Source organism: Poecilia formosa, unplaced genomic scaffold, assembly GCF_000485575.1.
Source record: "Poecilia formosa unplaced genomic scaffold, Poecilia_formosa-5.1.2 Scaffold1, whole genome shotgun sequence".
Taxonomy (NCBI): Eukaryota; Metazoa; Chordata; class Actinopteri; order Cyprinodontiformes; family Poeciliidae; genus Poecilia; species Poecilia formosa.
This window is the reverse complement of record NW_006799940.1, coordinates 2,937,388-2,950,491: the sequence shown is the minus strand read 5'-3', so window position 1 is coordinate 2,950,491 and position 13,104 is coordinate 2,937,388. Positions and strand designations below refer to the sequence as shown.

The 13,104-nt window shown below is 40.2% G+C and overlaps 1 protein-coding gene across 2 annotated transcripts in view; it reads right to left on the bottom strand.

The window, feature by feature from the left end:
* Positions 1 to 1,710: 1,710 nt before the first annotated feature.
* The window catches only part of slc24a4b (solute carrier family 24 member 4b), a 32,064-nt gene continuing 20,670 nt past the window's right edge, over positions 1,711 to 13,104 (bottom strand). The window contains exons 7-17 of one of the 2 annotated variants that reach the window (XM_007545386.2): positions 12,675 to 12,749; positions 12,563 to 12,588; positions 11,983 to 12,036; positions 9,242 to 9,333; positions 7,737 to 7,906; positions 7,436 to 7,571; positions 6,625 to 6,791; positions 5,728 to 5,842; positions 5,111 to 5,223; positions 4,932 to 4,997; positions 1,711 to 4,647 (exon numbers count right to left, since the gene is read on the bottom strand). In XM_007545386.2, the coding sequence (XP_007545448.1) occupies positions 4,498 to 4,647; positions 4,932 to 4,997; positions 5,111 to 5,223; positions 5,728 to 5,842; positions 6,625 to 6,791; positions 7,436 to 7,571; positions 7,737 to 7,906; positions 9,242 to 9,333; positions 11,983 to 12,036; positions 12,563 to 12,588; positions 12,675 to 12,749 (1,164 nt within the window). In that variant the 3' untranslated portion in view covers positions 1,711 to 4,497. Of the gene's footprint in view, positions 4,648 to 4,931; positions 4,998 to 5,110; positions 5,224 to 5,727; positions 5,843 to 6,624; positions 6,792 to 7,435; positions 7,578 to 7,736; positions 7,907 to 9,241; positions 9,334 to 11,982; positions 12,037 to 12,562; positions 12,589 to 12,674; positions 12,750 to 13,104 lie in introns of both variants that reach the window. The other variant, XM_016668471.1, reaches the window with a different exon arrangement.

Sequence of the window (13,104 nt, the reverse complement as noted above, 5' to 3'; positions counted from 1 at the left end):
CCTATTTACTACCTAATGGCGAAAATACAAACTTTGTCCTATGGAGAGCTGAGGGCAATCCAAAACACATGCACAAGGACTGCAGCAAGTCAGTTTCCCCATCATCCATCACTGAAGCACAGCAATTTACCCAAACAGCGAAGTAGTTGTCAAAAATACTGGCAACACACAAATAAGGAAAGAAAATATCCCCAAACTATATAACTGTGGAGGCGGTGGGTGAAAAGATAAACAACTTTTGAAAGTGGAATTCTGCAACTGGATACGTCAAGACCAGCATGCGTGGGCCTCGCCTCTAAAAGTGGTACAACAAATGTGGGAGCCGGGCCAGCGTTCACAGGAGACGAGCAGTTACCGCCCAAACAGGCTTGTTAGGGGGCAGAAAGGGAACTCGTCAGTGCAAGAGATCACGGCTGACAGCGAGGCTTGTTAACTTCAGCAAAGCTAGCCAAGAGGGTGGCTCATTAAGGAGAAGCACCAGTAGCCGGCACAGACCAGGCTGGTCTCACCAGATGGCTGCCTGTCTGGCTGATGAAGGACGTGAGCAGCCATTATTAGCAGATCATGTTTGGCACACTTTGTGCAGATGAAATCATGTAAAAAAAGAACCACTCCAGTTGTCTGTTTTCATTTTAGTTGCACTTTAACTTTACATCAGAGTGGAGGATTCGTACTCTGAGGTACATGAGCTCCATTTTCAGCTCCAAAGTTCGTTGAAGACAAATGAAACGTGCTGCAACATTGCCCCCTGCTGGGTGAAAAAAGTGTCCAGATTGCTTAACGGAGTGAGAGAAAAAAAGCCCCTAAATGTTACAACTGGACTTTAGCTTTGCAAACAAATTCCCCCCACCCCATTATAAAAGGCTACTGTAGCTGTTAAGCCAAATGTCTCACATAGACCTCAAAAACAGATTTGTAAATATTGTCATGCAAATAGCTTATTTTATTACATAATTTAAAAAAGGGGGGGGAGAAACTTAATTTCCAGTCAGTTGAAATAGAAATGTTCAAATTATGGATATTACATAAATGCAAGCATGATGAGTACATCCAACTCATTTTTACCTTGAGGCTTTCTCATCAAGGAAGATCCATTACGTATTTCAAATTGCTCGCATCAAGAACAGTTTGAGTCAGCAAGTCTGAAGTTGTCCTCCAGTGGCGTTAGTTGTAGCCAATTAAAATATACATTAAACTAAATCACAAGAGAATTTGCATGCACAAGGAGCAGTGCAGCATTTTAGGCAATCAGACGCTTATTTACTTTTAAAGGTTTGCTAATGTTAAATGGTTGTACTTGAGGAGTAGCTGATTTTTCTTGTAAACTTTGTATATCATGGATGTGGATTAATCGTTTATCAGAACTTGGAGGGGAAGGATTATGTAAAATCGACCAGCTTCATATCATGCCATGTTATCCCCTCATCAGAAACGTACCTGGAGTGTTTGATTCTTTCATGCATGTCTGAGCAATCAGGGGTCCTAAAGGCTTGCTCTCTCAATGTGCCTCCTCAGAGCTGCAGTCTCCAGCCAAGCTTCCACCCCACAAAGCATCCCATTATTCCAAAGTGGCACAAGCACTTAAAATTAAGTGTCAACTCTTAGAAAACAAAAGCCCCACTCAAATCTGAATTTTCCAATATAGCTAACAAAACACCTTAATAGTTACATTGACAATCCCGGAATGTAAGGCAAATTGTGAGAAATGTATAGGAGTCATTTTGTCATTTTATTTTTTTCTTCACATTATTGCTTTACAGTAAAATGCATTGGTTGGATATGTCCAGTATAGCAAGACAATACATTCATATAAGTTATACAGATGTCCTCAGTAATATTTTAATAGTAACTAACTTTACATTAAATATATTTATCTTTTTTTTTCTTGACAAACAACTCCCACATCACATTGAGCTCACAGTGCATTAGGTCGCATTCAGTCAATAGATACCAGTCCTCTAGTGTCAAATTGCCTTCTCTAATGTGCTTCCTCAAGTGCGTGGGCGTATTTGTACACAACATGTCCGTACAATCTTGGTTTATGCAAAGTTACAAACATGACATCCAACTTTCTTTTGACCTTCTCTCCCCAATACAATTGACTTTGGAGCAAAAATGCCAGCCAGTTAAAACATTAAGTTAGGACAAAACTAAAAAAAAACAAAACAAAAAAAAAAGTTCTTAAACCATTACTGCTCTGTCCTGACAATCGGTACGTAATCAAACAGAGCAACACAATTCAGATCAACTCTGACGGCACCGCCATGCAGTCTGAGAAAGCATTAAAAAATAAATTAAGCTCCGGAGGTCTTGTACAGAGGAGTAGGAGTTTGTAGGCCCTGTGGGGTCACAAAGCCACATGAACCCCAGCAGATAGGCAGTCTAAGGAGGGGTCCAGTATTTTGTATTTTCCTTAGTCTGCCATGTACAATAAAGAGTCCTGGGGGCAGCCAAATGCGTTCCGCATCCTGCCCCGCTGCTCCTTCCGCTGGGGCTGGCGAGGAGTTAATGCCCTGGTACCAGAGTGGAAAGCCACTGGAAGGAAAACTAAATAAAAAGCAGGAGAAGATGAGCGTTTCCACAAAGCCACTGCTCCAGACATGTCCATTTTCGGTGTACAGTTCTCCAGCTTTCACACACACACCTGTGAGCTCACACATTAAGGAATACTAGACAAACTGACATCAAATCTCCACAGGATGCCCCATCATTATATGGCAACCTTGCAGGGGCCTTTGTCACATAAATTCTTTACATTTAAATTGCATATACAAGTGCCCTCTGCCAACAATGTGGCCGAGGAGGATTATTAAACACACATCTCATACACACGTACACTTTAATAGTCTCTGCACCCCCCACTCCTGGACTCTTTACAGGCATTTTTGCATCGTGTCAAAATTGTCTGGGTTGCAGTGCTCTTAGCTGCCATTTTTTTTTGTAAAGTGGGCCAGGCAGTAGCCATAGAAACTGCCCGGAAGCCCTCGACCTTTTGCTGTGCTGTGGAGGAGCTTCGTTTTCGTGTCCCAGCATGCACTGCAGACAGATACAGGTGTGCTCAAATTGTTAGAGGTTCCAGTCAGTTTGAGAAAGTTGACGCGAGCCCAGAATGAGCACATACACACGTACACACACCGTTTCCCTTTCACACAGTCACACAGACATGTATACACTGAAAGTACAAACGCACAGAAGGAAGCACTAGTTGATTCAGAATGAGAGGACGGCTGTTAAAGTGCAATATCTACATACAACGCAAGAAAAAAAAAGAAAAAAAGCAAGATCATCTCCGTCTCCAGGAGCTGTCCATCTTAGTTTCCCTGATAACTGGTGGAACTGATTGCCCGCTCTGGACTAATAGAGGGGCTGCAGTGGCCCCTACAGGCCAGAGTGCATCACTGCAACAAGCACAACTACCATCCTTCTGCAGCCATCTTTGAATGAGAATCATTTGATGAAGACTAAAAGATGCATCAGACGGATTGAGATTTTTTTTCCCCTCCCAATCTTGATTTGTGCAGAAGGACAAACGGAAAGGCTGAAGCTGGGCTGTCATCGGCCAGGTTACACCTCACATCAGAGGTTTCAATCTCAACACAAAGAGCAAGAAAAGCATTTTCAATGTGCAATTAGCCTTCAGTGAAAGACAATGTTTGACATTTGCAACAAGCTCGTTTCTATATTTCAAACTAGACAAAACCTTTTTTGAAAAAATAAATACAAAAAAAGTGTTTACAAATTTACATTGTGCACTGGTGCAGATGCATAACACCATCACAGTCACTAGATCTGGACTGCGATACATGTTGAATTAAAGTGTCCTGACAAAAAGATCTTTAGGAAAGCAGATTAGGAACGCAGGCGAGGGTTGGGGTGGAGTAAAGCACTAACAGCATCAGCTCCCTGTTGCCTAAAGCCATGCTGGGGGGGGGGGGGGGGTCCGAGCTAAAGGAGGAGAGATGCCAGTGCAGGACCTTCTTCCCTCTTTTCTTGGTTTGAGGGGGGAAAAAATCCTGACCGTAGTAATTTCACGAATCGTTTAAGAATGGCTTTACATTTAATAAAGTTTGGGTTTAGTAAGTGCTTGATGTGGGAACAGATTGTTCTGATCTGAAAACTCTAAAGTGAGAACGGTGAAATCAAAAAGGGGCACTTCTGATTCTGGAGGTCCACGACATCTAAAGGCATGCTTGATGGGTGGAAAGTTAGCAGGCATACAGAGAAACCATGACGCTGACGGCAATGCCTGGAAGAATAAGCAAAAAGGACCAGTGCTGTGCGATGGCTGGATAATTTGGAGACAGTTCACAGCTACAAAGCACTGCCTTATAGGAAAATTAGATTTCTATTCAACACTTACAAATAAAGACTGCAAGCAAAGGGGGGGGGAACAAAAAGTCGTCAGATAGGTCCAGTTTATTGGAAAAAAAAAAAAAAAAAAACTGGTTGCCAAAGTGGGTTTTTGAGGTTTTGGTAATCGTTGCATGCTGCTGCGCTCTAATCCTCCATGCACATGGGCAAGTTGACAAAGGTGAAGACGTTGTACTCGATCAGGATTGAGAAGCAGAGGAACACGGCATACAAGACAAGGACATAGATGCCCAGCTTGAGATCCAGCTGCCACTTGTTTATGTGGATGCCCAACACCTGCACATATAGAAAGGCAAACATAAAGATCTGCACAACTTCAAATGGGCAAAAAGTCAGGGTGACACTGTATACAAAAGAAAGAAAAAAACAAACATGCATCCTCCCCTTCCAAGACAATTCAGCAGTACGTTGTTGAGCGTCGACATAAACCTCAAAATACATAGAAATTAATTGTGGTGGGACAACATCTGAAATGCTGAGCAAAACTACGTATAACCCCTAAAGTTCTTTTCAAAGCAAAAATTGTCTGACTTGATGTGCGATTAGCATTTAATGCTCACCGTGAGTGCCACAGATCCCAGCAAAAGTACCACTGAATACACCAGTCCCCGACTGTTGATCATCACCTGGAACAAAAGTCGAGTAGCTGGCTTATAGATCCTCAGTCTCTGTTAATTCTTGTATCTTGTTCTTGTATAAACTGATCAAAAACTGTACTCTTGACCAGATGTGAACCAACCTCTGATCCATAGTTCACACACATCGTCTGCAACGCCCAGGGAACTCCGAGTCCCACCAAGATGTCAAAGACATTACTGCCAATTGTATTAGACACTGCCATATCTCCCAAACCTGAAATAAATTAAAAAAAATTACAGCACAGATCAAAGCCTTCTTTTAGAGTGAAGTCTTTTTATATACATAGATCATGGCAAAAGTATAATTATGAATAAAAACTTATTTCTCAATGTTAAGACGACACCATGAAAAGAATATCCTCTAGGCAGTCCAAGGCTTTTTTCCCTGTCATTCAAGTAAAAATTTATAGTTTTTTTTTTTACCAAATAGGTTGAAAGTGAAAGAAAAGAAAGTTAATCATAAAATCTTCTGGAACAATTTTTGCATCAGATAACACCCTTGACAACTGGTTAAAATTCCAGTTAAGAACAGATCCAAAAATGTTAATCGATGGCCAGACATTAAACATCCGAGTTTCCATTGAACCAAATAACCCAACACCCGCCACACCTCTAATCAGCCTTCCCATTTATGAAAAGAGATCTCCGTTCCTGCAGCAGCAAACCTGAGAATATCTTCTAAAAGTAAATTGCATCTTCCCAGAAGGTAAAGCAATACCTTGCCGTGCCACAATGAGACTGGCTATGCAGTCTGGAACGCTCGTGCCAGCAGCCAGGAACGTGATGCCCATGATAACATCCGGGATGCCCAAGGTGTAGCCGATTATAGTGACCTGAGGAAGCACAGATAAGGCCAGGTTATCTGCAGGTTCCTACCAAAAGGGTTCGAGTGGATCCTTAATGTAAACAGCTTTAAGAGAATAAATCTTTAGCATGATTTCAGCATTTGATTGATTGTCTTAATCAAAATTTGTGTTGCTTGTAGCTTGAGGTGACAGCAAACAGACCCAATATACATAAATCAACGTTGAAGTAAATTACCTTTCAAGAAACGTTGTCCCCAAATACTGTTGCTACACTTTATTACTGCTGAAGCTTCCAATAGAATTACCCTTTTACTCATTTATCCAACAGTGGAAACAGATTTCTGCATTTCATTTAAATGGTGTAAATAAATTACATAATCCCTTCCTATCCAGTTTGTAACAATTTTAAACAATCAGGGAATGAAACAAAAATTTTCAGAAGCTGCAATAAGTTTCAAATGAGAAATTGGGACACCCCTCAACATTTATTCACACTTAAAATGGCGAAGAAATATTGTGCAGAATGGGTCACAATTTTTCAGAGAAATAAAACATGAATTTATAAGAAAATACTCATCGTCTTACTGATGTAGCTTTTCTTAAGGTAAATGCCATAAATTTAGATTGGGAGCATTTCTATAGGTATCAATATAGGCAGAAAAGTTCAGTGCCACATGTTTAAAAGACACTTTATGCAACAGAAATCAAGACACCAGTTTGCCGACAGTTTTAAACATTTGCATACTCAACATCAGGTTTTATTCAGAAATCAATTCCACCGCAGCAGAATCACAGTAAAATAAACTCACCATCCAGACCATCAAGTACGAGAAGACTGCAATCCAGACAGTGGACAGAATGAAGGAGGCCATGAAGAATTTCTCCCAGCGAGGCTTGGCACAGTTCGGGACAGTGAAGAACAGCAGCAGGAGCAGCGGCCATGAGATCAGCCACTTGATCTTGCTGCCCATGCCCCCTGCAGGAGGAAGACGGAAGGTAAAAAGGACTGACATCCAGAAGCAGAAGATTAAAGTCAACTTGAAAACATTGGAACCATTAATGACTGCCAAGACAACATTACATTAAATATACAAAGTGAAATATTTTATTCCAGTTTTGCCTTCTCCCTGACCGGAAACATTTCTGATTAAGTGTGAATAATTTCCAATTTGGATGCAGTTAGATGGAAAAAAAAATGAATAGGATGACCAAAATATTTGAGTATTGACAGTTTAAAATACGACACCATCTCCTTAAAAGTTTTAAACCAACAGAAGCAATTATTTCCCCTTTTCACTTCATTTGAACCTTGTAAGTGCATAAACACTAATGACAGTTTAATGATAAATTGGACCCTCTTCACATCAGTAGAGACAGAAGGGCAGCCTTGCTTTTAGCCATCTGATGATCATTAGTTCATCCATCAGACGGCACAAACTCATTTTAAAAGAGACGCCAGCAAAACAATTCAAGATGTCCAACTAAGAACTTCAATAACTTATTTATATCACCGCCTCAGAATATATAACCGTCTTAAATTATGAACGTACAAATTAGATCTTTAACACCATCTCAACAGATACTAGATCAGACGTTTATGCAAGTTTATAAATCACATACTTGGAATATGAAACGGTGAAATTGTGTCATTTTCTTCTGCCTCCTTGGGTTTGTCCTCTGGTACGTTTCCGTTCTCGATTTCCACCTTCCCGTCGATCACTTGCGTCTCCACACCATTGGACGCCTGCACCAACTTCTGGCGCTTTCAGAAAAAAGAAACTAAGTCAAAGGGCACACAGGCAGACCTGCTGCTACAAAACATTTTCAAACTGAGCTCCCTTCCGCAGACAAATATGGACGGCAAGGAAAGCTCTCTGTTCAAAGTCACCAAAGTGAATCCGGCAACAACGGCCCGCTGTACCTCTGTAATGATGAGCCGACTGGCCATGCGCAGGCGGGTTTTGGGCCCGAAGTGACTGGTGACCATGACACGGAGTCCCGCCTCAGGAAAGCGGAACTTTGATGGGCTGGCATTCATCATCTCATCCACCATCACCACTGAGCCGCGGCTGTAAGCCTTGCTCGGCTTGACTGAAGGGATGAAGGCACACATTGAAGTTGGTGAGGCAAAAACAACCTATACACTTGAAGTTATTACACCCAAAATGCAAACTTAAATTTGACAAGACCTATGAGGAACTCAACAAAGGGCATGGACAATTTATTTCAGAACCTTAGGCTAAAATACAGAATTTATCACATTGGAGTTTATCCCATCTATACCAGAAATATTAGCTCTAAACCTGGAACAAAAAGAACATTGTAGCTAGCATTCATATTACGCCAAACTTAACTTTCAATTTGTCAAGGCTTAACTTGTACATTTTAATTAAAACAAAAAAAAAAAAGTTTAAGTGAAGTCAAAATTTCATCAGGACAAGCTGCTCTTCAGTGAGGATGATCTCTGCTGATCAAGTTTTTGGCACATTTTAATCCTATGTACTGCAGTTTGGTTGGCAGCTCACTGATGTGCTGTATAAATACAGAAACGGAACCGATTTCAAAACTTGCAACACTGAAAGTTTGACTTGACTTTTAGATCATATCCTTAAAAAAGTTATTAATTCAAGTGAAACTTCATATCTTTTCATTCGCTGAAAAAAGAAGCTTTTAGATTGCACGCACAGGGAATAAGGCAGTAACAGTTATTAGTTCAACCCAACCTTAATTTGACTACTTATGCATGCACCAATGCACATAAATTAACAGCGTAAACAGAGCTGGTGTAAACAGTTCCTCTTGCGAAATTCATTACCACTTCAGGAGTGAGCAGGTCTACGCTCCAGAGACTGGCAGGAGAAAAGCAGGATGCAAGCAGAAAAACTGGCAGAGCGGCACAACACTGACAAAGTGAGAGTAGGTTTAGTAAGGCTAAACAGACAGGCATGTTAGAAGTAATGCAGTCAGACTTGGAAGAGTTACATGTCTGAAATGGGTTATTTTTTTATTATTTAAAGATTAAGAGCAGAATAGAGAGAGAACTGTGGCTTGGAAGCATATCATGAGCCTGATGAGTGATGCCTCGCCCATTGAGGTTTGTACTGGATAATTAACCCAAGATTATTAACACAAATCAAGATGGATCAGAGATCACATCATTCTACCTTAAAAAACATTTCTAATATTCATATTAAGTCATTAGCATTAAAAAGAAAAAGAAAAAAAGCACTGGCTGTGTTAGTTTAGCAGAAAGCAAAGCCACAGATCCTTCAGGAGAAGAAAAAAAATCCAGCTAGTAGTCTTCAGACGTCCAGAGAATCAGACTCAACCACTCAGCTGGGACCCAGCCTGTCTGATTAACCTTACCTGCCGAGAGCAAAGGTGACGACGGGTCGTCATCCCAAACATAGTCAAAACAAGCATTACCGTCCTCCATCTCGCTGCTGGTTGCAGCGTTACCATTGGCCACATTTTTGTTAGACTTCCCCATGAAAAACCGCTGCATGCTGGAGTTAAATCTAGGGAGGAAGGAGGGGAAAAATATCCAATTAAAATAATAATAAATAAAAAAAAGCTGGGCAGGTGAAGCATAACAGCGTCTTAAAATGTCTATTTTTCATTATGCAAAATTGTCAAGGGCCCAATTTTCAAGGCCACGTTAACAATATGTTATGGAAAATGGCTGAGCTACGCTGCTCTGATGCTCTGTATTGAGGCAGAAAAGAAAGCCAAAAAGAAATGTTCCCAAAAGGCAATCAAAGGCTCTTAGCCACACATTTTCAGTGAGACCATTTCAGTGCCATTACATAAAAACGGATCAAACACTGAAGGAACTACAGCTGCCTTTGAACATAAAGTATGCAGAGGTAATAGCTGGAGTGTTAAAAGAGCCATTCTCTGCCCTCAGCATCTTCAAAGAACATTACAACTATAAAAAAAAAAAAAAAAACGCCTGATAAGAGCGGAGAACAAAGAAACCAGATTCAGTTTGAGGTTTTTTCCCCTAAAACTGAATTTTGATTCATTGGGGAAAACTTTTACTTTACACAGTGCATATTCAATGTGAAAAGATCGTTCATATGACTTCTGTTGCTTTACTGTTAAACGTGAATATTTGCATACACCTTAAACACTTGAAATGCCTGAAATGAAGTCAATTTCCAAGAACTTGCTCATTTGCCAAACGGTCTTGAACCTGCTTTTCCATTTGTTTCTTAATGGTCCAAGATGCACAGGAAGGTTCTCAAATTGCTAAAGAAGTTTGCTGTTCAAATTACTGTCTTCAAGCATTTTGAAGGAAATTTGAATGGAAGAAAAAGTGACAACCAAGGAATAACCACAACATGTGTGGACTGTAAATTCTGTAATAAGGGCAACTTTTGGATGAATTATCACATTGGGGTTGCAGAGGTATTGAACCTGGTTGGCTAACACCAGGTACACCAACAGACATTCATCTCCAAATCATCAACTAGAACATTTCTATTAGATCTTGAGAATGTTCTGCGTCTCCTCACCTTTTTCCCCCCCAGACTCTCTAGAACTTTCATTTCTAAGTGAAAGATTTTATTTAATCTTAAAACATAACTTGAGGCCTGAGCAGCAGTCCAGTCTTGTTTTAGCCCAGGTGAGACTTAAATCTGTGGCTTAGGAGAGATTTTTTTCATAAGAATCAATATCTTGAATTCTTGAATCGCTTTGGCTTCACAAGCTCTTAAGGCTATGATCACAAGTAAATCTCCGTCATTTTTTCTCTCTCATCCCTCAAGTAATGTTTGGAGTAAGCACAGGACAACCTTTTGTAGATTACTCAGGTATCCAGAAGTGGGAAAGTTCTTGTGCATTTTGGATTCTCTAAACCCAAAATATGCAGATTTTTGTCCCTCCAGCTAAAACAGAGCATTGACTCTCCAGCACTTCATTATAATACAAAGTTATTTTATAATGGTGAAGTTTTTTGTTTTTTTTATCATGGGTCAAGGAACAGAGACATTGCAGAGGATATATATTCTGTGGATTTCAGCAAGAAACTATTCTAATTGGTATAATTGGTTATGATACTGTGCTGCAGCATTAATGCCAAATATAAGCCATCATATTCAAGAGGCCTTGTTTGCACAACAGCAAGTGACCCAAAAGAGTAGGATAAATTTAGACTTTTTAAAAAAAATAATTCCTTCCTACAAAAGGTTGATAAAGTTAATCTGTCAACCAAACAGAAGAAAATCTTTCCTGCATTTTTTCCCCCTCCTCAGGTTTGCCAAAACAGCCACAGTCATCCCTCGTTTTGATCCTAAAGACTCAACGTCAGTGTGCATATAATGGTATTACGAGTGCATTTAGTCAGTTACAGGATTAGATTTAGAGAACAAACACAAAATGCTCAAGAGATGAGATGTACAGCTTATAACTTATGGCAACATTTTTATTTTTTCCACTTCAGCTTTCATCTCGGCGCATTTGACGAGGGAGGGGGCAGAGTATTATCTCAAATCAGAGACCCAGACGGTCCACGCTAAACGCACTCTGCTCCATTTGGACTTGAACGGCCCCAAAATGCTCCGCAGATATTTTGGGTTAAGGGAGACATGACAGCATGTCCTACTGTAAGCATTTATTCCTCCAAATGAGAAAGGAGGGGAATGATCCGGTTAAGCCTGGTGCTCTTAGCCACTGCAGAGGGAAAAAGATTAAACTCTTATGGCAGCGAGTGAGCAGGCTGCCGCTGAGTGTAGCGCAGATTACCAGCTGGACAGAGACAGCAGCACAGGACAGCATGGTTGGTATTATTGAGTCTGGACTGTAAAGACAAATGTGGCCTAATGGAGTGCACTTATGGTCATAAACGCATAGATCTATGTTTAGAAAAAAAAAAGTTCTCTGCAGGCCAACACATGGCTGCTGCGTTAAAGAGTTAAAATTAGGATTTAAACACAGAAAGAAAATTTTATAGTGCAAGCAGCAGCATATCACATCCATACAGAGGAAAATGTGCGCCATCTGGGCAGGGGACAGAAATGGGGACACTCCCCTCCAGCTGGAAAAATTACTGCCCTCTTGTGAGAGCGCAGCCGTTTATACTCATCAGCTCACAGATGAGTGTGTACAGGGGTGAAGCAGAACTTTATCAGTCCAATAAACCGTTTGTGAAAATGGGCAAAACTCACTTCATGACCAGGATGTAACCTGCATACATGACGACGAGCACCAAACTCTCCCACCTGTAGGACAGAATAATTAAAGGTTCAAACAGATTCTAATTAACATAGAATATTGAAAAGATGAATCTTTTCAAAAAGAGTTCCTGGCCTCAAGATATAGCCGAGTTAAATTCTTAACATGGTCATTTCTACAATATCTTTAACATGTAAAAGCAAGTTTTTAATTTGTATGTAGTAAAAGTACCAGAGTTCCACCTGTTCCTGTCAACTGGTGAGCTCAGTGAAAGGCTGATACTTCACACACTTGGCCGTTTATGTTTTTCATAAGTAGAAATACTTCCACTTATGGTGAGCAACACCCACCACTTTAAGGTAAAATTGATCCGTGTCAGAAGCACTTAAACTACTAAATTAAACTCCTTCAGGTGTAGATTGTCAAATTTTTGTATTGCTATTCAATTTAGCTAAAGCTGCATGACGTTGTTGGCTTGTTTGAATTTTTGCGCAGCAACTGGTTGAATACAAGTTAACCTGGACTAAACTCTGAATACGTTGCATTTAAAGCTGAATAGGAAAATATTCTCACCAAACTATCTTCTCGTCATAGATGAACTGCAGAGAAAAAAAAAAAACAGATTAGTATAATCTAAAATCCAAGTACAAAAATGCGCATGTATCGACTGCTAATGTTAACTTACTGCAATCAAAGCTACAACAGATAGGATGTAGTAGAAGGAGTCCCTGAAAACAGCCCACCAGGTCAGCACCACCACCTGAGAATTTACAAGTAGAAACATTTGTTATGGTAGTAAGTGTTTGATTTCAGAAAACCAAAAAAAATATCTATATGTATTGTGTAATTATCAAAAGGCTTCAACTACGTGCAGCCAAGCCATTCTAAATGAAGACGTTGCAAATTCCAGATAGTATTTTATTCAAATATTATGAATTTGATGTTTTACAGTGCATTTATTTGACGACAATCTGAAGTGAAAATGTAAACAGTAAAGATAACGGGGGAAAAAAACGTGAGGTCTGAAGGGCTAAATGCCTAATCCAGTGGTTCCCAAACTTTTTGTTCTGCGCCCCCCCAGTGGTTTCCAAAGATTTTCTGCGCCCCCCCAGTGG